This window comes from Pelophylax lessonae (genome assembly GCF_965119305.1).
Source record: "Pelophylax lessonae genome assembly, chromosome: 3".
Taxonomy (NCBI): Eukaryota; Metazoa; Chordata; class Amphibia; order Anura; family Ranidae; genus Pelophylax; species Pelophylax lessonae.
Genome location: NC_138770.1, coordinates 396,370,021 through 396,396,090, shown reverse-complemented (window position 1 = coordinate 396,396,090; position 26,070 = coordinate 396,370,021). Strand labels below are relative to the sequence as shown.

Below are 26,070 nucleotides of genomic sequence, written 5' to 3'. Positions count from 1 at the left end.
GCCATTCAATAAAGAGTGTTCATTCATTCTCTGTACTTTATTTAAATAAATACACTATTGTTCAAATGTTCAACATTGCGTAATTCAGTTCTTTTCGTCTGTGGTTACATACTGAGCATGCATTGTCTTCCACAAAAATTGAATCTTGCTCCGTCCTTTGGAGCAGGGCCCACCATAGATCCCCTTCACATCAGAACCCCCCATAGATCCACTTTCACATCAGGGCCCCCCATAGATCCCCTTCACATCAGGGCCCCCTATAGATCCACTTTCACATCAGGGCCCCCCATTGATCCCCTTTCACATCAGCACCCCCCATACATCCCCTTCACATCAGGGCCCCCCATAGATCCCCTTCACATCAGGGCCCCCTATTGATCCCCTTTCACATCAGGGCCCCCCATAGATCCCGTTCACATCAGGGCCCCCCATAGATCCCCTTCACATCAGGGCCCCCCATACATCCCCTTTCACATCAGGGCCCCCCATAGATCTCCTTCACATCAGTGCCCCCATAGATCCCCCTTTCTGTAATGAATATATACACACAGGAACCATAGAACATATCTTCTTACCTTTATGTTTCCGCACTTGGGGTGTGAATCCATTCCAGCCCTCATACAGGCTTGCACAAATCTCTTCCCACCCTCTTTTCTTCAGAGCATTATTTTTGTACTCTGCTGTACGGCTGTCCCATATATATGGCCTGGCACGGACAAGCCTGATCAGCTCCTCATTGTCGATCCCAATACGTTTGGGTGCCATGTTAGATGTTTGTGGTTGTCCAAGATGTTTGTGGATGTTCAAGATGTTTGTGGATATCATGGAGGCTCGGGACAGGAAATAGAGGGGTGGAGCTGAAGGGACAAACTGTACACATATTCGCACATATCTGAACTGTACATGCGAGTTCAGATCGATTTACATTGATGTCTATGGAGACTAAATTCGCAACACAGCGCTGTAAACTCGCACAAGACCCTTTTTATCATCGCATCACATTCGCATCTGGATCGCAACGCATAGATGCGAACGACCGTCACAAATGCAATGTATTTTGTAAATGCATGCGATTGGAGACTTTTTAGAACGCATCGCATTCGCAGTACAAGCGCATAAGTGTGAACCGGCACTTAGTCCCATAGCAAAGTTCCAGAATCACCTGTTGAGCCTATCAGTGAAGTGCAAATACAGTTGTGTTCAAAATTATTCAACCTCCACAGAAATTTATTGTTTAGGCCAGTTTGACATTGATTTTGATTATTCAGTCATCCTGCTTACAATTAAATCAAATAGGCACGTGTAGGTCAGACAAATATAAAATAACATTTATAATAAAATAACCACAAATGTCTTTTCTGTGCTCACATCATTATCAGTTTTATTCAACCCCCAAGTGACATTCAATCTTAGTACTTAGTACAACATCCTTTTACAGTTATAACAGCTTTTAAACGTGAAGCATAGCTTGACACAAGTGTCTTGCAGCGATCTACGGGTATCTTCGCCCATTCGTCATGGGCAAAAGCCTCCAGTTCAGTCACATTCTTAGGCTTGTGCACTGCAACTGCTTTCTTTAAGTCCCACTAGAGGTTCTCAATCGGATTTAAGTCTGGTGACTGTGATGGCCACTCCAAAATGTTCCAGCCTTTCATCTGTAACCATGCTCTAGTGGACTTGGAGGTATGCTTGGGATCATTGTCCTGTTGAAAGGTCCAATGTCTCCCAAGCCTCAGGTTTGTGACGGACTGCATCACATTGTCATCCAATATCTCCTGGTACTGAAGAGAATTCATGGTACCTTGCACACGCTGAAGCTTCCCTGTACCTGCAGAAGCAAAACAGCCCCAAAGCATGATTGACCCCCCACCATGCTTCACAGTAGGCAAGGTGTTCTTTTCTTCATAGGCCTTGTTCTTCCTCCTCCAAACATAGCATTGATCCATGGGCAAAAAACAGTTCTAATTTTGTTTCATCAGTCCACAGAACACTATCCCAAAACTTCTGTGGTTTGTCCACATGACTTTTGGCATACTGCAGTCGACTCTTCTTATTCTTTGGAGACAGCAAGGGGGTGCGCCTGGGAGTTCTGGCATGGAGGCCTTCATTACGCAGTGTACGCCGTATTGTCTGAGCAGAAACTTCAGTACCCACATCTGACAAATCTTTTCTCAGTTCCTCAGCAGTCACACGGGGACTTTTCTCCACTCTACGCTTCAGGTAGCGCACAGCAGTCGAAGTCAGCATCTTCTTTCTGCCACGACCAGGTAGCGTTTCAACAGTGCCCTTTGCCTTGAATTTGCGAATGATGCTTCCTATGGTGTCTTTGCAATCTTCTTATAGCCATTGCCCTTCCTGTGAAGAGTAATCACCTCTTCTCTGGTCTTCCTGGACCATTCTCTTGACTTCACCATGTTTGTAACCACACCAGTAAATGTCTAGAAGGAGCTGAGTATCACAGTCATTTTAAAGCTGCCTAATTGGTGCTTATTAGGCTTTATTGTTGCTCCCTGACATCCACAGGTGTTTTCAATACCTGATTGAAAACACTTCAATGAACCTCTGTTCTGAGTGGTAGTCTTTAAGGGGTTGAATAATTGTGTCAATGAAGAATTCACAAAAGAAACATTTACTACTGTATTACAAAACCAATTGATGTCATTTTAGTTGCATATGGTTCTTTAAAAAGTCCTTGTAGGATTTCATTCTGAATACAATTACAAATGTACACTAAATTCCCTAAACCCTTTACAGCATTGGGGGGTTGAATAATTTTGAACACAACTGTAATGTAGATTTGGGTGATGGTGCGGCAACAATGCTGTAATGCTCCTGAATTTGGAGTAGAGTTGCCACATTTATATAGGCGTGCAGTAAGGTAGGATTTAAAAATTTTGCAATGTGCATGGCTCTGAACATCGATACACAAGTCTGAAGCATCTGACCTCACCAAGTCCTACCCACTGATTTCTGAATGGACAGCACTGCCTCTGTTGCTAAAACCCTCCCAATGTGTGCTGCAGTGTCTGACGAAGGGAAGGATATGAGACACAAATAAAGGAAGATTAGACTTCCCTTCAGTATGTACATGCTGCTCCTCACATATGTTCCTGTTTCCCATCTCCAGAACTGCAGCAGTGCCCATGCCTGCATTGAGATTGCCGTGGTCATCTTGTCCCCTCCAGCTGCAGATCTAGTACACACCGGTGGCCAGAATCGTGCCCGCTATTCCAGTCCCCCAGCCATCCGCTGACTGCCTGCTGTGACCAAATCCCCCTCTTTATCTGGCTCAGCTTTCAGGACTCTGTGAGCACCGTGGTATGGCTAAATGGATGGCTGGGTACAGAATTCTCACATCAAGTGGCTATTCCTGAGAGCCCCCATCTTTAGTTGTACTTTAAAAAGATTACAGAACCTTTAGAATACATAACTTCTCCTATTCTCCTACTGAACAAGGTTTAAAGCAAAGATACCTTCAACACCTGAACCTTCTGTCCTCCATGTGTGCCCTTATCACATCTGGTCCAAGTACCCTCAACAAAGCTACTAACCAAATTCACTCCATCATGTTTATTATTATTTTAATTTGGCAGGACATGGTGCCTGCACTGCATTCTCTCCAGTCTTTGGGCATCAGCTTTCCCTTAGTTCCAGTGGCAGGACGAATATTGCACCCTCAACTTCTGACTGCCAGCTTGTATTGGCTAGTTAGGAGCAGGGAGTCTAGTATACTTCATGCTACTATAGGAAAGCACTAAGCATCACCCATGCAGATAGCTCAATTGGAGAAACAAACGTTTAACCATGTCCACATTTGCATGTTAAAGTGTCACTAAACCCAGGTCATAAAAAAACTATCAATAACATGCTGCTCATACTTATATGAGATTAATTTTCTGTATTCTGTGAAAAACCTGGTTGATCCTGCTATTCTCTATCTATTCTTCTGTCCAAGTCCCCAATTCAGCTAGGGATTTTGCAGAGAAGTGCTGGAAGCTCTGCACATACTCAAGTTTTCAGTGAGTTTCTATGCTGAGCATTTCCTCCTTATGACATCTGAGCAGCCCATGTAAATGTGACTATAGATTCACACATGTGGGCGTATATATATATATATATATATATATACAGTGGTAAATGACAGGACATCCCACTCCCTCCCTCCTCCTCCTCCATGCCCACTAACCATACTGGGGGCAAGATATTACATGTAGATTCATGGAGGCTTCACCTTCCTCTTATTCTAAGACACAGGCTGGAGGGGCGTGACACAGCCTGTGTAGAAAGATGATCTGCACATCGGTAGTTGCTCTTAAAAAAATCTTCATCTTTATTCAGAAAACACAGAACACAACTGCTGATAAGATCAGTTGACGCATTTCAGCCTATAAGGCCTTAGTCATACACAGCCTGTGACAGGCAGAAATCCACCTACACCATGTTCTTGCCAGAAAAACACTAAATATGAAATTTCTAATATATATTTGAAAGACAATTTAAAACACTTTAGTGATATTAATTATTATTACTCTGTATTCCAAAGGCTGTTTGTTTTTTGAACATGTAAAAAGCAGCAGGGGACTAGAAGCTCCTCCTGGATTATGTGACAGCTGTATATCGATTAAGAAAAAGGTACTTAAATGTTTTTTTTAAATTAAAATATTTACAATGCCATTATCTATCGACAGAAAGAGAAGGGATAATGTAAATGAACTGCTTCCAGACCACCTGTCACACATTTACTGCGGCAGGCTGGCCCTCCAGCGCAAACTGATGTACCCCTACGTCGGTCGCGCGCTTGGTGCTGGGGGGCGAGCGCGCGCCGGCAGCGCACTCCAGTCCCCACTAGGCAGCGGGAATGCCAATGCATGGGGCGGGCAGCCACGATTGCTCCCGGCTGAGAGAGAACTATCAGCTGTTGTAAACACAGCTGATCGTTCTTCTCTCGGAAATGATCACAGAGCACCTGTGATCCTTCTAAATAGGATCACAGGTCTCTGTGGTCATTTCACAAGCCCCTCCCCCCACAGGTAGTAAACACTCCCCTAGGCTCACATTTAACCCTTTGATCACCCACTAGGTTAACCCCTTCCCTGCCAATGTCGTTACTACAGTAACAGTGCATATTTTTAGCACTGATTACTGTAGTATTGTCACGGGTCCCCCCCAAAATGTCAGTTAGGTGTCTGAATTGTCGGCCGTAATGTTGCAGTCCAGCTAAAAATCACAGATCACCGCCATTACTAGTATAAAAAAAAAATAAATAAAAATGACATAAATCTTTTCCCTAGTTTGTAGACATGATAACTTTCGTGCAAACCAATCAAAATACGCTTTTTTTTTTTACCAAAAATATGTAGCAGAATACAAATTGGCCAAAAAAAATTATAAAAATTTTTGATTTTTACTTTTTTTGGGGGGGAATGTTTTATAGCATAATGTGAAATATATTGTTTTTTTTTTTTTTTTCAGAATTGTCGCTCTTTTATTGTTTATAGCACAAAAAATAAAAAACTTTGCACAGGTGATCAAATACCACCAAAAAAAAAGCTCTATTTGTGGGGAAAAAAGGACATCAATTTTATTTTGGTACAGTGTCGCAATTTTCCGTTAAAGTAATATAATGCCGAATAGCAAAAAATGGCCTGGTCATTAAGGGGGCAAATCCTTCCGGTCCAGAAGTGGTTAACCAGTGTGTGTTAAGTATCACTTTAACCACTTGCTGACCAGCCGCCGTAGATGTACGGCGGCAGGTCAGCTCTCCCAGGCAAAACCCCATGCCTGGGGGGCGCTAGGGGGCGAGCGCACGCCACCAGCAGAGCGCTCTGGCCCCTGCTCCTCAGCAGGGAAGCCAGTGCGGGTGTCAGGCAGCTCCGATGGCTGCCTGACACCGGCGATCTCCCGCTGCTGACAGAGAAGGAAGATGTAAACACAGCCGTCCGTACTTCTCACTGAAGTGATCACAGATGTCATGTGATCCTGCTATATAGGATCACATGTCTCTGTGATGACTTCACAAGCCACGCCCCCCACAATTAGAATCACGCCCCTAGGGTCACATTTAACAACTTGATCACCAATACTGTTAACCCCTTCCCTGCCAGTGTCATTATTACAGTAACAGTGCATATTTTTAGCACTGATTACTGTAGGAATCTCCCTAGTACCCCCAAAAGTGTCAAAAATGTCAGTTAGGGGTCTGATCTGTCTGCCGCAATGTCGCAGTCCCGCACAAAAATCGCAGATTGCCGCCATTATTAGTAAAAAAAAAAAACACAATAAAAATGACATAAATCTTTCCCTTAGTTAGTAAACGCAATAACTTTTGCGCAAGCCAATCAAAATCTGCTTATTGCGATTTTTTTACCAAAAATATGTAGCAGAAAACAAATTGGCCTAAAATGTTAAAAAAAAACTTTGATTTTTACATTTTTTTTTGAGAATTTCATATAAAAGAATGTGAAAAATATTGTTTTTTTTTCAAAATTGTTTTTTTTTTTTGTTTATAGCGCAAAAAATAAAAATCGCACAGGTGATTAAATACCACCTCTATTTGTGGTGAAAAAAAGGAAGTCAATTTTGTTTGGATACAGAGTTGCCAACCGCGCAATTGTCCGTTAAAATCACGCAGTGCCGAATCGCAAAATAGGGCCTGGTCATTAAGCAGCAAAATCTTCTGGTCTTAAAGAGGTTGTAAACTCGTATAAATTTTTTTTTTTTTTTTTACACCCTGCAAAAGAAAGACATAATGAGCTAGTATGCATCGCATACTAGCTCATTATGCAATACTTACCTCAGAACGAGCCCCCGCCGTGCCGCTCACTCACCTCTATGACGGGCGACATGTCTAGTCGCCCGTCTTCCGGGATCGCGGCATCCGGCCATCTGATTGGCCGGAGCCGCGGTGACGTCACTCCCGCGCACGCGCGCGGGAGCCGACAGTCACGGCACGGGGCTCTGAAGGAACGGCACGATCGGCCGTTCCTTCAGAGCGCATGCGCCAGTGACGTCACTGGCGACATGTAAGGTAAATATCTCCTAAACGGTACATGTTTAGGAGATATTTACAGTACCTATAGGTAAGCCTTATCATAGGCTTGCCTATAGGTACAAGTTGTAGAGGAGGGTTTACTTCCTCTTTAAAGTGGTTAAAGTAAAAAAGTACAGCCCTTTAAATATTTTTTTTAGTAGATGTAAAAATGTCCTTTATGTATGTCTACATAAATGTTATGCTAATGTCTGTAGTGCCACACAATGGTATTACTATTCCTTCTCAAGATGCATGGCTTTAAGTCAGCCATTGCATTGTTATCATAACAGCTGTTCAGCATGGAGGCAGAATTTAATACAGATCTCACTGTAGTGGTTAACCGATAAATCTCCATATTTAGTGCATTAACAACAAACGCAAAATAGCAAGCATGTCAGAATGTGAAAATCACATTCAAATGTATTTGTCAGGGGTTTCCCATTTCTACGGAATAGAGTTAAGAAGAAATCTCCAGTAATTGTTGCTAAAATCCTTGAAATATATGTAGCAGGCTTGGGTTAAAACAAATGTAGCAAGAAGACCTCACTGACTTAAATGTGATCAATGTATTTTTTAGATAGTAAACATTCGCACTGTCAGAGGTTTCATCATTAACTCATTATTTATGACTCCGATTCATGGTCCTTGAAAAAAAAGTGCACATTACAACAACGTGACAGCCTCACGGAGTAGTATTCAATCTCCGTTTAATATTCTTGCTTAATCGGTTATTAACAAGTCTCAAAACAGCCATAAAGGTACTACTTGTTAAAATTCAATATTTTACAATCACGCAGACTAACATTAGACCACAGTCAGATGTGCCGTTTTCATCGTGCTGGGCTTTTTTCCATTGCTGTCCCATCTTGCTAATGATGTGTAGTTATACCAATACCTCTGTGCATGCTGCTAACTAGAAACTGTTGGTGGAAAAAGGAAAACTACAGGGAGCCCAGACAGTCTTTTGAACAATGGCCTATTGCTAGCTTTTTTTATTTTCTCTTTATGGAATTAAAAACTGTGATTATTATGCTGCAGAAAACGTGCTGCTAAACATGTGACTGAATAGGTCTAATGCACTGAAAGTCCAATGTACTAAAAAAGAATAAATTCTTAATTTCTATTACTAATGCGTGTGGTTTATAATGACAGAATTAAAAACTGAACATGGTTCGTATAGTTTAGGAATCGCTTGATCAGTATAACAAGTAAGCCACAATCCTTTCTCATTAGAAGCCCCACTAAATAAAAATATTGCAACCCAATAATTGTATGTGGGTCAGTGGTGGCTGGTGCTCGGTAAATTGGGGGGGCAGCAAACCAATGCGCACCAAACTCCCCGGTCGGTTGGCAGGCGACACGTTCCCCCCCCCCCCCCCAACGGTCCGCCTCCTTACCTCCTCCTTCCTCCTGTCTAAGCCGGGGAGTGCTAGATGGCTGAGCCGCTGTCCTTCTCCTCCAGTCGTGTCTCTTCTGCCTCTTCCTGGCCACTGGCCAGTAAAGATCGCTTCTCCTTTTGGTCAATCGGAAAAGGGGTCTCACAACCCTCTTCCTGATTGGCTGGGAGGAGAGTCAGTGTGACAGGGAATATTCATTTGCTATTGTCACACAACTGGGTGGGCTCGGGGCGCAGTGCTCTGCGCCTCGGGCCCACCCTTTTTTGAAGCCTATTACAGCCTCTGGCTCTAATCACGTGCTTAAAAAAAAAAAATCCCCATTGGAATCCATGCATCCGGCCCCCCGAATGTAGATTAGGGGCTGGACAAATGGATAGGGGGGTTGCGCCCATGCGCCCCCCAATGGACAGGCCGCCATGGGTGCAACCCCCCTATCCGGTCGAACCTGATACATGTAATGATAAACTTCTGCATGTGAGTGCCTTTATATTTCACATATCCTATTTATATTTATATCTACATTTACATAAAGAATGAGCTGTCCAACAAAAGTATCGATGACAGGAGTCTGGACAGACTATAGTGCAGCAATACTAAGGTAGGCCGTGACGTTTAAACAATGCTCAATTGGTACTAAGGAGCCCAAAGTGTGCCAAGAAAAATGCCTCCACACCATTCCACTACCACAAACAGTTGATACAAGGCAGGGTGGATAAATGCTTTCATGTTGTTTATACTATCGCAGCTGAAATCGAGACTAATCAGACCAGACAATGTTTTTCCAGTCTTCTATTGTCCAATTTTGGTGAGCCTGTGAGAATTGTAGCCTCAGTTTCCTGTTCTTAGCTGACAGGAGTGACAACTGGTGTGTGGTCTTCTGCTGCTGTAGCCCATCTGCTTCAAGGTTCGATGTGTTGTGCGTTCAGAGATGGTATTCTGCATATCTTGGTTGTAACAAGTTATTAATTGAGTTGCTTTTGCCTTTCTATCATCTCAAACCACACCACCTATTCTCCTCTGACCTTTGACATTAATAAGGCATTTTCGTCCACACAACTGCAAAACAATGGCTTTTTTCTCTTTTTCGCACCATTCTCTGTAAACCAAAGAGATGGTTGTGCATGAAAATCACTGGAGATCAGCAGTTTTTGAGATACTCAGACCAACCCATCTGGCATCAACAACCATGCCACGTTCAAAGTCACTTAAATACCCTTTCTTCCACATTCTAATGCTCGGTTTGAACTTCAGCATGTTGTCTTCTCCATGTCTAGATGCCTAAATGCATTGAGTTGCTGCCATGTGATTGGCTGATTAGCAAAAAAGTGGCCGGTGAGTTTATATAACATATTATATACATATGCTGTATATACACACACCAAAATTTTTGAAAAAATAGTGGAATTTGTATGTAAACTAAGCGCTACTCCGCATTGTTGAAAATCCAGTTTCGATAATGTGCTGATCTTAGCTGCTACTAAGTTTTCACAGGTGGCAAAAACCTCTCCTGCCTCAACATGAACAAATATAGAAACTGAGATTCCCGATGATAGATACAATTAGCATACGTTTATACAAGTACCTCAATTTTACAAACTGAAGTTTTTTGAACAAGGAATATATGGCTCAATATAAGATACAGACTATGAATCTGTCACATCTCTTGACACAATCTACAGCATAACTGCATGATTTTGACCATTGCTGGTTATACGATTACTCTTTGCATAAACTTCTGGCTTGGTTCTGCTCAGCCTGGTTTTGACACCAGACTGCTTGAGCACTCTCTACACCTTGCCTAACCCCCGTTTCAATAAGGCCTCCCTGCTCAGATTTTACAATGCCCACATCAATCCTGGGGCACTTGAGTCCCAGAGCACATACACATAACCAAAAGGTATGAATTAGGATGTATTAGGATGAAAAGCAAGGTAGCGGTTGTCACAGAGCAAGAGCTTTTGTCCTCCCCTTAAAGCGGTATTAGACCCAAGAACAAAATTGTGTTATAATGCTGCTTACCAATCCTTAAATGTGCTGGCTGCATTAGTATATTTTTTTAGGCCTCATGCACACTGGCCTTTTTTAACCCTGCTCTTAGGGGCTGTTGTGGAAATTGTATTACTATTTGTGTGGACATTTTTCAGGATTTGTTTTTGTTAAAATGCCATTATGTCTCCCAGTGTCGGTTTACCTGTATTCGATTTGCACAGCGAATATGGCTTTAACTGGCATTGAGGAAAGACCTGTAGTTGTGGAAACCTTCCATTAAATGGAAACTGCACGCTACTTGCCTGATAATCCCTATCGGCGGGCGCTCTGAGCAGCTATGCGAACGAGCAAGTGCCGGTCTGGATCTATGGCAGTACAATGCAAACTCCACCGCGCAGCGATGTATATCAGCCAGCTGGGGCCCCGTTATTCACTGGCGGAGATATGTTTGTGATATGGAATTATTATTGTTTTGATAAGTATCTGCCCTTTTGCTGGAATAATGGCTGGTAGCTTTCTATTATGCTTGATCCGCATGATTGAAATACTACTGCTATTTCCTTTGCAGATATAGTCTCATTTACTGGAACAGTAGCATAATCACTATCAAATATGGATTTTATGAACTATATTATATAGGATTCACTCTAACAGGTTATGATGGGAGTGCATGCAAACATATTAGCAGGGCAAGGTTTATGAGATACACGCTAGTTCTATTGTATAGTGTTCGGCGGGCATTTTTCCAACACGTGGGTTTTATTGTTAGCATTAGTGCATGGTCGCTCGTGCACCCAACGGCGGGAAACTCAGGCATGGGGCTCGTGCATGAACATACACTCCCCTTTCTATTGAACTTTTGAATGTATGTGTGTGATTGGTTGTGCAACACAGTTGTCCCCTCCCACTGTAAACCCCCTTTAAATAAACCAGGACCCTGTGCTAAAGCGGGGACTCAGTCTGTTGACATCGACTGTAAAACAACTTACGCCTGTTTCTCTCTTTGTTGCCGAGTGCGCTAGGATTTCTTTATACAAAAGAGCTGTACATTGTGCTTTTCAGTACAAGGAATTGGCGGTTGGCAAAGGGCAGCGAAGTTTTCAGCGTACCGGGAGAATTTTTATGCTCCAAGCCCCATTCATTTCCACCACAGGGGCATATAGGCATTTAGTTTAGAGGCAGGGGCGTCTAGAGGCAGAAAAAAAAAAACACTGCCAGCGCATACAGGAGCAGCAAAAAAAGAAAAATGATTGGCACGTGTAAATTCATTTAAAATGCATTAAACATGTCTAAGTGCATTGATTGCTTAAGCGTTAATTCATTTCAGTGGCCAGAATAATTTATTATTCTGCCCAAATAAATGAATGAACACCCAAGCGCTTGACACGCATAAATGCTTTACATGCGTACAAACATCAAGTATTTTTTCTGCCAAATTGCTCCTGCTAGGAGGAAAGACGTCTAGGAGAAATGGCCAAAGCATCCAGTGAGCATGAGGCCTTAGGCTTTTCTTTATATTATTTTCACCTGGTGATCCAGCCAGTAACTAACTTCCTGTCTTTCGCTAGGTTCACACCTTAGCGTTTTTGTGGCCCATGTTTGCACAGGCACGGTAGCCCAGTGCCTGTATTTCTCGCACTAAAAAGGTGACTGCACCTTTTTCAAAACATGGCCCGCAGAGAAAGGATATGGTTATTTTGACTTTGATTTTCCCTGCGGTTCCTGCACCCACAAATATGCTGCACGGGTACATGCCTGGGGGTGCCATTCAGAATAAATGTCAGCCCCAGGCCTTTTCACTGCGGGTGCAGGAACCACAGCAATTCCCACAGCCTACGCATAGGTGTGAACCTAGCAATAGAGTGTCTCCACTCTGGATGGATGACCAATAGAGACACCTTTGGACAGCAGCATTGCCAATCTGGGGAGAGGATATACAGTATTAATTTTATAGTGCCACACGGCTCCTAGCACTCTTTATAGCATACAAAGTATATTTCAATTATCATACATCAAACAACATGACTAATAAAAAAAAAAAGTATCCTACATACTAAAAATATACATAATATCCTACGTGCTAAAAAATAAATGTTATGTACTTGACCCAGCATGGGGATATGTCTGCAGAAAATGTTGCAGGGTTTGGTTCCACAGCTTGTTTTATGTCAGTCGATTTCCCCTCTCCTTGCGGTTCGAAGGACTCTTGATGAGTACTGCTCAACATTGTATTTTATGATACCTATTTTTATTATATTGGTATTGTAGGTTAACATACATCCCGGAGCACTCTTTGATATATTGTACTTACCTCTTTTGGGGTTCCTTATAACCCTTTGCTATTGTTACATTACACTGTTATATCCCCTGGTCTTTTTGTAAAACTAATAAACAATAACTGAAATAGAAAATATGTACTTAAAGTACTTCAATAAAACAAATAATAAATAACACACCAAATGTGAAAAAAAAAAAATCCATCATGAATGAGAAGGTGAGATTAAAGGCTGTCATGGACTAGTTATATGTGGAAGAGTGAGCACTATGAGAACGTGGCTGGTACCATCAACAGCAGAACCATCCCAGGTGGAGTTTTTAGAGATCACCTGGAGGATACCTAGGAGGTATTGTTGCACACAGGTCAAATTCCTCAAGTGAGAGCATAATCTGTCAGGTGGTGGAACACTCAGGATTTAAAGTGTCCAGGTCACCTAGTGGGATTTTTTCCTTTCTTTATGGACTCACTTTAAGGACTTTACAACTCACATATTATACTTGGCACATTAATGTTGTAGTTTTCACACGTCTTTTGTTGAGGTACTATTTGAAGTAAATATCTTGCATTTATGCATCATTGCATATATTTTCCAGCATGCAGGATATTATGTATATTTGTAGGATGAAGGCTAGGTTTTTTCTTTATTAGTCACATTGTTTGATATTTGATAATTTAAATATGCTTTGTATGCTATAAAGAGTGGTAGGAGCCACACAGCACTATAATTAGTATATTTGCTTTGAGTTGTGGGAGCACATATCAGTGCTCACAGTAGTTCTGGGTAATAAAATAACCTGCTTCCCTCCAGCCTATTGTCAAATAACTGGATCAATCCGGACAAAGCGGATGACAAATCACTGTACCGGGCCGCTGTCGGTACCATGTGATCGTTGTGATTAATCATTGCAGATCACATGATAGTTGTACACAATGAATGGCTTTCTATCATGATCACATGACCACATGGTACAGACAGGGCCAATCACAGTGCATCTGTACCATGTGATAGCTGTTGCTAATCACAGCTTTACAATAGTACAAACTGAATGAAAGGATGTCATTCATAAAAAAAAGAATTGCTTATAACAGTGATCATCAATGTTATAAGCAATCATAGTGTGTAAAAAAAATAAAAATCACCTTTTTTTAAAAAAAATACTGCCCTCAGTCAGTATCCCTGATCATTGCCACACCAGTCACATGGGGATGCTGTACTGCTCTGGTGACCGTATTTTAAAAAAAAAAAAAAAAAAAATGAAAAAAGAAAAAACTATTTTATTTAATTTATTCATTTTCCAAAAAATTGTGATAAAAAAATTACAACTTCAAGAAAACTCACCATGTCTCTTTCTAAATACCTTGGACTGTCTACTTTCCAAAAAGGGGGCATGTGGGGGTATTTTTACAGTCCTGGCATTTTAGGGCCTCAAGAAATGAGAGTCATGAGTCATCAGTACATCAGGACTGATCGATTTTTTAAATATACTGTATATACCATAGTTTGTGGACTCTCCCACAGACTAAAGTTGAAAAATAACATACTAACTGGCTGGATCACTAAGTTAAAATAAAGGAAAAAAAAAACTAAAAAAAAATTAAAACTAATGCAGTCACCACATCTAAGAATTGATAAGCTGCAATTTAATAAATGTTTATTTTTTGGTTTAATACCACTTTCAGGAAAGCTCATAGCCATGAAATAATACAGATTAAAAAAATTCACCAAAAAGTTTTGCATACATGAGGTCAACTGTACAGCAGATTAAAAGCTTGTGTAGATGAAATGGGCTTTGTGTTGCTTCTATACTTAAACGCTGTGGTAATCAAACTATATTTGGGAAGTGCAAGTGTTCTCAATGTAGTATAGTACATTGGTTTGAGCAGAATGTCACCCGTTAGTTCTAACACAGGTGCAAGAACAGGGGCTGCATTTGATCTGCTTTTGTTTGTGTAGCTGCTTTTGTTTGTGTAGCACCCTCTAGTGTGTGCTAGATGTAGGATAGGTTTGAAATGTAGGTTTGTTAGTGTAGGAAGATTTTGTTTAGCTCAGGGCTAAGCCTGAGTTTTGAATCAGCATCAGGGTTCAGTGAGTCAGGACTGGATGACCCATCCTGAAAGCTCCTCTTGTGCCTCCCCCTGGTCTAGAAGGTTGTAGAAACTTCTAAAGCTGATGGGTGGGGGTGAGGAGGAGCTGCCTGGAATATTTATGAGGGCTTTGGTCAATCCCCAGTAAAAGGGCTGGCAGGGGGACAGGTTTAACTTGTAAATAGGCATAAGCCATGCCAGCAGGGTCAGTCGGGTAGAAGATGGAGATATAGTGCTGTGAAGACTGTAGATAGCCCTCTGGGGAATCCCCTAGTCTGGGGGGGGGGGGGGGTAACCTTGGGCTGGGGCTTAGGTGCTGGAAGGATCCTGCCACAACACATGGAGGAAGCCCTTCCTGGAGGCACGGGAGCAAGTAAGAGGACAGTGTGAGTAGAGAAGCACTACTGTGGACTTACAAACGGGGGGACAGACATATGTAGCCAGTTCTCCCTGAAGACCATGGTGTGCTAAGTCTTAATTCCTTCCCAGGTGGGCTGGTGAGAGACAGGGGGAATGTGGAGGAAAGTTAGCCTGGAGGACCAGTGAAAGGGGTAGCTGCAGCCAGGTGGGTTGGCAGTGCCTGAAGAGGTGGTGCACGGAGCACATGCCACAGAAGGGAGATTGTAAGCTGATCAGTGGGTTCCGCTACACAACAAGGGGCTTTGGGTTAATGCCTGCAAAGGGCTGTTGCTAAATCTAACTGTGCCTGTCAGATCCATCTCAGCTGAAGTTCTGCAGCACGTGAAGTACGGGGGGGAGTATAAGGAAGACTGTATATAGACTGTGTAAAGGAAGATATCCCTGAAGATTTTGCCAGAGTTTTGCTGTTGAAAAGTGCATCCCATAACCTCCCATTCAAGTTATTAACCCTCAATAAACCGCAAAAACAAAGTCATGGACGGTCCTATCTCTGGAGTGCCTGTGAAAATTTGTGTGCCTAACTGTGCAGGGTGGGGGATCATCTGCGGCCCTAAGGGGGTGCGCTACATTTGCGGTTGAAGTTTTGAAGCAACAGGAACGGCCTTCGCTAGGACAGGCTGAATCAAAACTAAAATAACACAGGTCAAACGCAGCCTTCGAATGGTCATCCGCATGATATTCATAAAGGATAAGTTAACCTTTGAAGCATGTTACAAATTACACACAAATTTAGGCTGCATTATGTAACATGCTCCAGCATATGTTCTCCTAGCCCAATCTCACTCCCATACTCCCCTGTGACAGTGGGCGGGGATTTCTCCCCCTGCACCCACTGTCTCATGGAGTGGCTATGCAGGGCTACACGCACACAGCTAAATCATTTATTCAAGGGGATCTGTGAATGAGAAAACGACAAGTCCCAGCTGTCACTGTGGCAGATGGCTTGAAATTTTCAATGAACTGGGAGGGTGCTGATGAGCACCCTGATAGTTAATTCAAAAACCCTGCACAGAGGTATGGGGATAAAGCTGTAGGACTTGTCTGCAGGAACCTGACATTTAAATCACAGATGCAATGCTTTGCAGGTTCCTTAGGGAAAAATAATAAATGCACATTTTTTTTTCTGCAAAAATATGTGCATTTATCATTTTTTCTCCAAAAGTGAACATAGCCATAGAAATCTGCAGACTTGAAATTTAAAGCTGACCCCCTGTTTGTATGAAGTTTAAATAGTTTGTCTGGATCAAGCTGGTCCAAATGAACTGTTTGCTTAACAGATGCAGTGACTATGTGCACTGTACAAACTGTATGTAGTTGTAGATACATACAGTATACAGCGCTATAGGTTTGTTCTGTCCCACCTCCTGAACCAGGGGCGTAACTACAGGGGTTGCAATCGCTACCGGGCCCCATCCTCCAGGGGGCCTGTGCGGCTCCCCTGTACACCTGGATAGGAGGGGCTCCCTCTCCTGCCGGCTGCTGCAGGGGATGTGTCACAATAGAGAACCAGGAAGGGGTCGGTAAAAATGTAATTTTCCAGCTCCTTCCTTTTCAGAATGGACAGAGTCATAGTCAGTGACGTTGTTAAAAAATAAAATAAAATGATAAAATATAATACAATTAAAATACCAAAAAAATAAAAACGACTGACACCAGTGGGTGAACTTCAAGGATCGCAAAGGTCACACTTGTGACGGGGCCCTGGCATTCCACCACTGTGGGGAGGCCCCAAGATGGCAGGAGGGGGGCCACTGCAAAACTTGTGAAAGGGTCCCGCTGAGGGCCGTAATAAAGGGCCCCGCAATGAGAGTAAAGGGCCCCAGGATCAGTGGGAAGAGCCCCAGGCCAGGGGGGCCCTTCATGGTTTCTTGCACCGGGGCCCTGAAGGTTCTAGTTACGCCTCTGTCCTGAACATGTGCTGCTCAGCCACTCACAGGGAGCTTTAAATTCCATGAATTAATATAAAGTTTCCTCTGATTGGCTGAGTTGGAGATTGTGACATCATCCACTCACCTCTCTGCCTTAGCTAATCAGAGAAAGCTTTTTATTCATTCATAGAATACAAAGCTCCCTGTTCAGGGAGTGAGAAGAGAAGTTCCCATTCTGCTGCCAGAACACACCGCTGTATACTGGACCAGCTTGGTCCAAACAAACTATCAAATTATCCTAAAACATGGAGATCAGCTTTAAGTGGTCTCTAAACTTACTATAGTGAGAATGTTTCCAAAAGAATACAAAATCTAATAACCATAAACAAAGCCAAGAAGCCTATAAAGTGTAATCATTAACTGCATAAAAAATGTAACTAAAATAAGTTTAAAAAAAAATAAAAAATCATAAATATCTGTTGTTTAGCTTTTACAGTATATGCTTTTTAGAGCTTCTCCTTTATGCACAATATGAATCCATGCTTTTAGCTGAAGCCTTATAAAAAACAGTTTATCAGTACATTTTCTGCATTGTCTATTAATATAAAACCCCTTGAACTTCTATTTTTTGAACAAGTATCTTTCATAAGCATTCACTGTATATGTCAAAAATATAAAACAAATGATGTCATACCTAACTGCATCTGTGTCAAACTGCAAATTGGGTTTATCGATCAGCCCTAAGGAGTACAGTTGATACGCCAAAGCACACTTTCCCACCATGAACTGAGCAGTATTAGTTCGGTCTAGGCAGTCAACACAGTTTGTTCGTAGAACACCAGTCTAGGTAGATGAGAAAAACAAATATCATTTTTAGGTGTAAAATAAAAAAGTTAAACTCCAGCTAACAAGCTAAAGGCACAGAAGAAAGGCATTTTGAGCTCTGAGTCTCCAGCTTTCTGTCCCCTCCCGTATTCCAGTCTGCTCATGAACTCAATCATTGTCCTACTTGAGTGGTCCTGTAAGGTTAAATTAATCATGCAAGCTTTTATTGCCCCGACCATGTTAGTATAACCTTACATAATGCAATAGAGCTTGAAAATTATAGTACGACAAACCCCCCCCCCCCCCCCCCTCCACTGTCCATGTGAACTAATCACATAAAGACTATTGAATATCTACATAAAAAGTTATATTTTTGCATAGAGTTCTGCTGTAAACAACTTACTTTATTTCTGTTAATTCATTGATAATTTGTCTTTTTGTAATAAAGGGGGAACAACATCCTTATGGTAACATTTTAAAGAAAAGTTTGGGATTTAAAAATCCCAAAACAATCATACTCACCTAAGTTGATGCAGCATCAATCCAATGTTGCATCTGTCTCCTGCCGGCTCTGCAGTTAGAACTGAGCGATCAAACACCGCTGATCGCTTAGTTCTCCCCCTCCGCTCCGAGCAGAGAGCCGTGACTGTAAGTCACTGGCTCTCTGTTTTCCCCTCCAATGCTCACTGGAACACAGGGCTGTGGAGGGGGTGGAAGGGGTTGGCTCAGGCTCTCAGTGGATCGGCGAGAGACTGAGCCAGGTGCCAGTCCAGGCATCTGGGTAGATTCCAACCATATGGTCGGGATCTTTCCTGAGCTGGGAAAGGCTAAGTGGGGTCAGTCGACAGGGGGCTTTAGCACTGCACTTCTATGATCCATGGGAGAAGTAAAGCCAAAAAGGTTTTGGCCATATTTAATCTTTAAATGGGGTAATTTACTTCATCTCCCTAGCTCCACGGTGGAGGCTTTTGCCACCAAGGTAAGATGGGAGGGTGGCGTGGGCGTGCTGGAGGATGAAGAATGAACTGACGCCCTGGATGTTTGCAAACTGATCTCTGCCAAATTGTCTGACCCTCTTACTCAGCTGTATATCCTCCATCGCTCTTATCTCACACTTCTCATGCTTGCTAGATACCGAACTGATATCTCCACCTTATGCCCCATGTGTAAGATTGCCCGGGGTTCTTTTTACCGCCTGATTTGGGACTGCCCAGAGGTGCAGGGATACTGGACGCAAGTTGTCAGGTTTTTGCACGACACCATGGGTTCCCTTTTGACACTGCGCCCTAAACCATGTTTGCTGGGAATATTCCCGGACACAGATCTGGATAAATTCACCACGCTTTTCCTACAGGAAACTTTATTTTTGGCTAGGAAGCAGATAGCGAAACACTGGATGCGTGAGCAGCCCCCTACATTTAATGACTGGCTAAGGGAGGTGAATGATACTATCCCCTATAAGCGACTTATCTACACCCATAGAGGATGCCCTTCCAAGTTTGATAAAATTTGGGACAGATGGCTTCAGGCGGCCAAAACGTGTGTTTAAGGTGTTCCTCCGTTGTGTGCCTAGACGTCTATGTGGTGCTGCGGATGGCTGTTGCTGGTAGATTTTCACTGCATTACTCATCTCTCTGTGAATGCATATACTGTATTGCTTTCATTTTTTTTTTTCTTTCTTTATCTTGTTTTTTTCCACTGAGCTCTGTACGTCCCCTGTATGTTGCCCACTAAGGGATATGTTTACCATCAGGGAGATCTTTAATTAGTGTTATTTATGCTATATGTACTCCCTGAATATTGTATATGTTGTTGTATTCCTGTACTGTTTGTATTTTCTAATAAACACCTGTTTGATTAAAAAAAAAAATGGGTTATTTAACTAAACTATTTTCTGTAGAATTTTTCATCTGCCACTGTATCTTCTTCAGACCTTTCAGACAACGCCTAGTGAAAAGCATGTTTTCCATGCTTTTTTAAGACCGGCATACACAATTATGCATCAAGACAGGCAAGATCATAGGCTCTTGAGCAGTACAGTCTTTACCTTTTTTTCAGGACAAGTGGTACATAATAAACAAGTCACATACTGTGAAGTAGAAGAACCCCACTGGAGACTGTAATCTGCATTTTTTTATGTCATAATTTGTCTCCTATCGCTGTTACGCCTGTAAGTGGTAAGATTGGGGCTTGGTAGAGTTAAAGCTGCTAGATCTAAATTACAGCTGCATTCACATTAAAGCCTTAGGTGTCCACACGTGTCCACAAGTAAAGCTCAGCAAAATATGTAAAATCGCTGGTAAAACCGCAAGGGCTAATTTTAAATCACTATGCTTCGATACGGTTAGTTTACTGCATTACACTGCAGCATTTAAATTATTCCTCATTAATGTCTATGGGTTTATGACATGTAGCTCATACTATGTTTTAAAAAATAGCACCCCTACAGCCTGAAGGTGTAAATGAGCAAAAGCAATGTTACTAGTATTTTTATGAGTGTTTGGATGGAGTCACTATAAAACTGTTATAAAACTGTCCCGGCTATAAACTATTGATCTAAGGTATCCTTGGAAATAACATAAAAACACAACACAATGCCATAAATCTCAGCATATTATACATGGGATAATGAAAAAGCACATAAGATATGTTTTTAAATGCATGAAAAGCTCTAAACTACAGACTGATTGTTATAATAAATATAAAAAGATATTGTCATTATTGCCATTATCATTATTGCTATTACTGTTGTGGTTCCAAATTTCTGACTTTTTTTTTTCTTTTTGTAGGATATTTTGTTAGCTTCTCGGTGTACAGTATAATCACATACACAGCATGCAAATGCAAGGCTAAAATCTTAAGCTATTACCTGTAAACGTCCAGATGGCCCAACCACACCTCCAAGCTCATGCCACCTAGGAGAAAAAATATTAATAATTATGAAAAATCTTTTACTAGTACTTTATGTAAGTAGCAGAACCACTAGCCTCACGCCAACATTTTTAAATAACTGGCGATGGGTCCCCCCCAAAATCCATACCAGACCTTTATCCAAGCATGCAGGAAAGGGGGGGGGGGGTTGGACGAGCGAGCGCCCCTCTCTCCTCCTGAACCACACCAGGCCACATGCCATCAACATGGGGGGGGGGGGTGCTTTGGGGCAGAGCGGGCTCTGCCTCTGCCACAGAGACTGAGAATTGGGATACACCGAAGAAATCTGCACATTTTCTCTATATCCTTTGTTACATGTAATCAGAGGGAACATCTAGAAAATGGCTTTCAGAGGGGAAAAAAAACATGGTTTCTACCATAACAAACAACTGCTTCAAGTACAGAGAAGACAAGGAAGACTAGTCCTAGATTGTTCAATCCATACTTGTGGCTTTATGCTTTTTACTCTGTCTAGGCACTTAAAATTATTTGCAGTACATTATGTGCTCAAAGCATGTACAGTATACTAAGTTAATGCATCAATACTAAAATATCAATAACAAGCACTAAATATCAATTAAACAGCCTTAGCATCAATAATACAAAGACAGAGAATATTACTTACTTTTCATCAGGTCTTAGGATACTGCAATATGAATCAGGGCGATTAACAAAGAAACCAGTCTTCTTCACAACATTTTCAGCAATCACATTCAGTCGATCCAGAACATTACAGAGTTTGCTGCAACAAATTGAAAGATATAATGCTCATTTATAAAAAATACTAAAATGTTCTCTTTTTTACATTATATGTATGTTACAAGTCAAATGATGAAGCTGTAGGCTTTAACTAGTTGTATATCTGACTGGGTGTATACCAAGGTATTGGATAATTGCTTAAAATACACATATTTGTCTGTTACTATGTTGAATATATAAACAAACAAGCATATTAGAAAACCTAAGCCCTCAGAACAATTTCATTGCGGGCCACATCAGCAGTATGGTTGCCCTCAAAGAGGCGGTAGTATCATGGATGCGCTATGTACAGAGTGCAGGGTTCAGGAGTGCGTTATGTAAAGAGTGCAGAGTTCAAGATTACGCTATGTACAAAGTGCAGGGTTCAGGGGTGCCTACTGCACAGAGTACAGGATCCAGGAGTGTGCTGTACAGACTGCTGGATTCAGGGCTCAGGGTTTCCCCCCACAAAGCTTCTTTGCATCTCTCTCTCCTATCTCATCCGGCTCTAGTACCTCCTTGTGTAGGTGGCTCTGCCTTGCAGGGAGATCGTTCACTCAGATTCTGGAGATCTCTCCCCACTGTGCTCAGACAGCAAAGCTGTCCCTTGTAAAAATAGAAGGCCTCTGTGTTTACAAGTGACAGTGGGAAGCAGAGGGTAAGAGCTGGAGGTGGCGGAATGGAGCTCCACCACTTTCCGACTGCAAAACTGAGTGTGAGGGCCACATGACAAGGCCAGGCTGGGTGGATTCGGCCCACGGGCTTTTTGTTCAACATATGTACTTTAAAGGGATGAATGTAAATGCTTAACAACAATAATACAAAATCACATTAATAAATATATTTAAAATAATAGACAACACAGTTGTTTTAATTTAAATGTCATGATTCAGTACAAACGATCATTGGATTAGTGTTTGCAAATGACTACAAAAGTTCTATCAGAAAATGAATAAATAACACTTGTTCCACTCCACGTAGATTGACTGGAGCAGACAATGGTTTATATGGCTGGTAGCTCCAGCTCAACTATTGGGAAACAGTACTGTATTGCGGCAGGAATTAAACTTCATTGCAAAAAAAAAAAAAAAGTGGGGATCAAACATGGGAAGGTAAATCTCTTGGCTAGAGTCTATAAGAAATACAAAAACCTTACAGAGTTCAGCCAGGATTGGTGGATTTAGCCTTTAACATATTTGATGAAGCATAACTTTATAACATCTCTGAAACGCTTTAGAGAATGATGCATGTCAAAGAGACGCTGCCCCCAGACTGTTCATTGTAAAATCTTTTTATAAGATTGTATGTGAATTTAATGTTATTTTAGGCACCCTATTTACCTGTAAAGGCCTCCCTTGTGTAGGTTTCCAAAAGCCCTAAAACTGCTGCTGGGTGTGGTCATCTTGGATGTAATGTCAGCTCCAGGTTGTTACTCAAGAGCCACGGTATAGTATTCCACTTCCCTTCTCTCCTGGCAGCTACATAAAATGTTATGAAGGAAGAGGTGGAGGAGCTACGCCAGCACAGACAGTAAAACAACACTCTGAGAAGAGAGGAGGACTATGAGGTGCAAATGAGAGAAGGAGGGTTTGCTGGGGAGTTGACTTTTCATGGATTAGTCCAGTTTCTAGCAAGTTCAAAGGCAAATTGGTAGTAAAGTAATTCATGGAAATTAAAAAATTCAAGTAAGCATTTAAAATACTTGAATTTTCTGTACTTTTCCCTGCATTTTATTAAGGTCAGTGACAGGGTCTCTTTAAACTGATATTTTACTTTTCATTGGAGTTTTTTTAACCATATAGACCATACCTTTTGGTATACTTAGCCATATCCCATGGAATGTAAACAATGCTCTGTTCAGGTGGAATAAACTGATTTAAATAAGTAACAGCTGCAACCAATTCATCACTAAGGATCCTCTCATGTTTCCTCTTTTCACGCTCCTATATTGTATAAAGTTAAAATACATTAATATAAATACATTTTGACATTGGGTTAAGTAAAGTATTTTAATTCTGAGTTAAAGTGATTGTAAAGTATATATTTTTTTCTATTAAAATAACAAACATGTTATACTTACCTCCTCTGTGCAGTGTTTTTGCAAAGAGCAGCCCAAATCCTCCTCTTCTCGGGTCCCTGGCTGGAGCTCCTGGCCCCTCCCTTCTGTTGAGTGCCCCCACAGCAAGCAGCTTGCTATAGGGACATCCGAGCCGAGCTGCAGCTCGTGTATCCATTCAGACATGGACCTGCTGTTGGACCCCCTCCTCTCTCTCCTGATTGGCTACCCAAGTTTGATTGACAGCAGCCGGAACCAATGGTGCCTTTGTTGTGTCTCACCCAAGCAGAAGAGAGTCCCGGATGGCTGAGGCATTCGTGGACATCGCTGAATAGAGAGGGGGCTCAGGTAAGTATTGGGGCTGCTACACACAGAAGGCTTTTTATCTTAATGCATAGAATGCATTAAGATAAAAAACCTTCTGACTTTACAACTCCTTTATTTCAAAAGCTACCTCATATTGGTCAAAAAACATTGAGTACAATTTCAGTGTCATTTTTAGCTACAAACACCTTGAACGTTTTCAATTACTGTTTTGCCTGTAGTTCAAAACCCATTTACTGAAACAAAAAAATAAAACATAAATAGATCATAAAAGGGAGATGCTATTTAGCACGGTGCTACTTTAAATGGTAGTTGCGTGATCATGCAACACCGTACCCAAATGAAAATTATATCATTTTTTTTTCCACACGAATAGAGCTTTCTTTTGGTCGTATTTGATCACCACTGGGTTCTTTATTTTTTGAGAAATGAGAAAAGACTGAACATTTAGAAAAAACAAACACTATTTTCTACTTTCTGCTATAAAAATATCCAATAAAAAATGTAAAATAAAAAATCAAGTTTCTTCACAAATTTTGGTCAAAATGTATTCTGCTACATGTCTTTGGTAAAAAAAAAAATTTTTTTTTTTGAATGGCTTGTGTGAAAGTTATAGTGTCTACAAACTATGGTATATATATATATATATATATATATATATATATATATATATATATATATATATATTAGAATTTGTATTTATTTATTTACTAGTAATGGTGGTAATCAGCAACTTATAATGGTACTGACTTACTGCCACTGATATCTCCAGTGACACAAATACAGTGATCAGTGCTAATAATATATACTGTCACTGTACTAATGACACTGGCTGGCAAGGGGTTAACATCTAGGGTGATCAAAGTGTTAACTGTGTGCCTAACAGGTGTTAATGTGCTGTTTTTACTAAGCACTGTACCGGTTTTTACTCTCTGCGTTGCAGGGAGAATAAAAGATGCACATTGCTGCTGTCTGTAGAGAGCCCTGTGTTGTTTACCAACACAGGGCTCTCTTCTGTCATTTGCTCAGCTGATCAGTGGGTCCTGGCCATAAATCATTGGCCAGGACCTGCTCATTGGCTTGTGCTGCAGTGAATGGCATCTTAAGCTTCTGGGTGCGCACGCATACCTGGAAGAAATCCGCCAAATACAGGTACGTGATTGTGCCTGTACGAGCCAATCTGCTGCAGTATATGTATACAAGTGGGTCAGCAAATGGTTAAAAAATCAAAGCAAACATTATCAGGTATGCAAACTAGCGACAGAGTTAAGCCGGCCATACATGGAACTAAATTCAGCTGGATCAGAAGGGTCAGGCCGAATTTTGACCCATGTATGGGGAGGGAGGTTGTACAAATGTTGATCTACCAATCAACTTCTGTACAACCTCCCTGTCGAATTTGCTATAGCTGGAAACGCTGATCAGTGTATTCTGATGGAGGGGAAGTCCCACTGCTGTCATAATAGAATAGCTTAGGAGGAAGGATTCTCCCATCCACATCCAGTGTGTAGGGGAATCATCTATGGGCTGCTTTAACGCCTTGGCATCCACTTGGGGGATTGTAAGGGTGATATAATTGGCCACAGTGATCACATGGTACCAGGGCCAGTCACAGCAGCCCAGTACCCTGATCTCTAATCTACTGTGTCCAGTAAATATAGTGGTCACAGATCATGCCACTGTGTAGCCCCGAAGCTGCACACAGGCACCTGTTCTGGGAGGATGTACAGGTACATCTTCCCAGAAAGACCCTTGTCCGTTTATGTGCGATGGCTGGGCGGGAAGTGGTTGAATGTGTTTTATATATATTAAATTAGTGTAGTTAAAGTATCTGACTTGGTATCAGCCTGCTAAATAGCTCATATAGCAGAGCTTAGGGAGAAAAGAGAAAAGTAGCACAAAGTAGCCATTATTGTGTTGCGATGCAAGAAACTTGCTAAAAGAAGGAAGGAACAGAGAGACAGAACGATAAGCTCATTAGTGTACTGCTTTTCCTTTCATGGTTCAGTCACAGGGGTAGTGGGGATAGGATTTGTAAATGAAAGTGAAACTGCAGCAGTGAAAAATCAGGTCCCCTCACCTAATGCAGTGGTCCTCAACTCCGGTCCTCGGGGCCCACTAACAGGCCA

The 26,070-nt window shown here is 41.7% G+C and overlaps 1 protein-coding gene across 1 annotated transcript in view; it reads right to left on the bottom strand.

The window, feature by feature from the left end:
* Positions 1-26,070, bottom strand: part of FIG4 (FIG4 phosphoinositide 5-phosphatase) — a 448,851-nt gene that overhangs the window by 232,492 nt on the left and 190,289 nt on the right. The window contains exons 11-14 of the mRNA XM_082251578.1: positions 23,371-23,504; positions 21,449-21,565; positions 20,762-20,807; positions 17,762-17,910 (exon numbers count right to left, since the gene is read on the bottom strand). Coding sequence (XP_082107704.1) covers positions 17,762-17,910; positions 20,762-20,807; positions 21,449-21,565; positions 23,371-23,504 — 446 coding nt within the window. The remainder of the gene's footprint in view (positions 1-17,761; positions 17,911-20,761; positions 20,808-21,448; positions 21,566-23,370; positions 23,505-26,070) is intronic.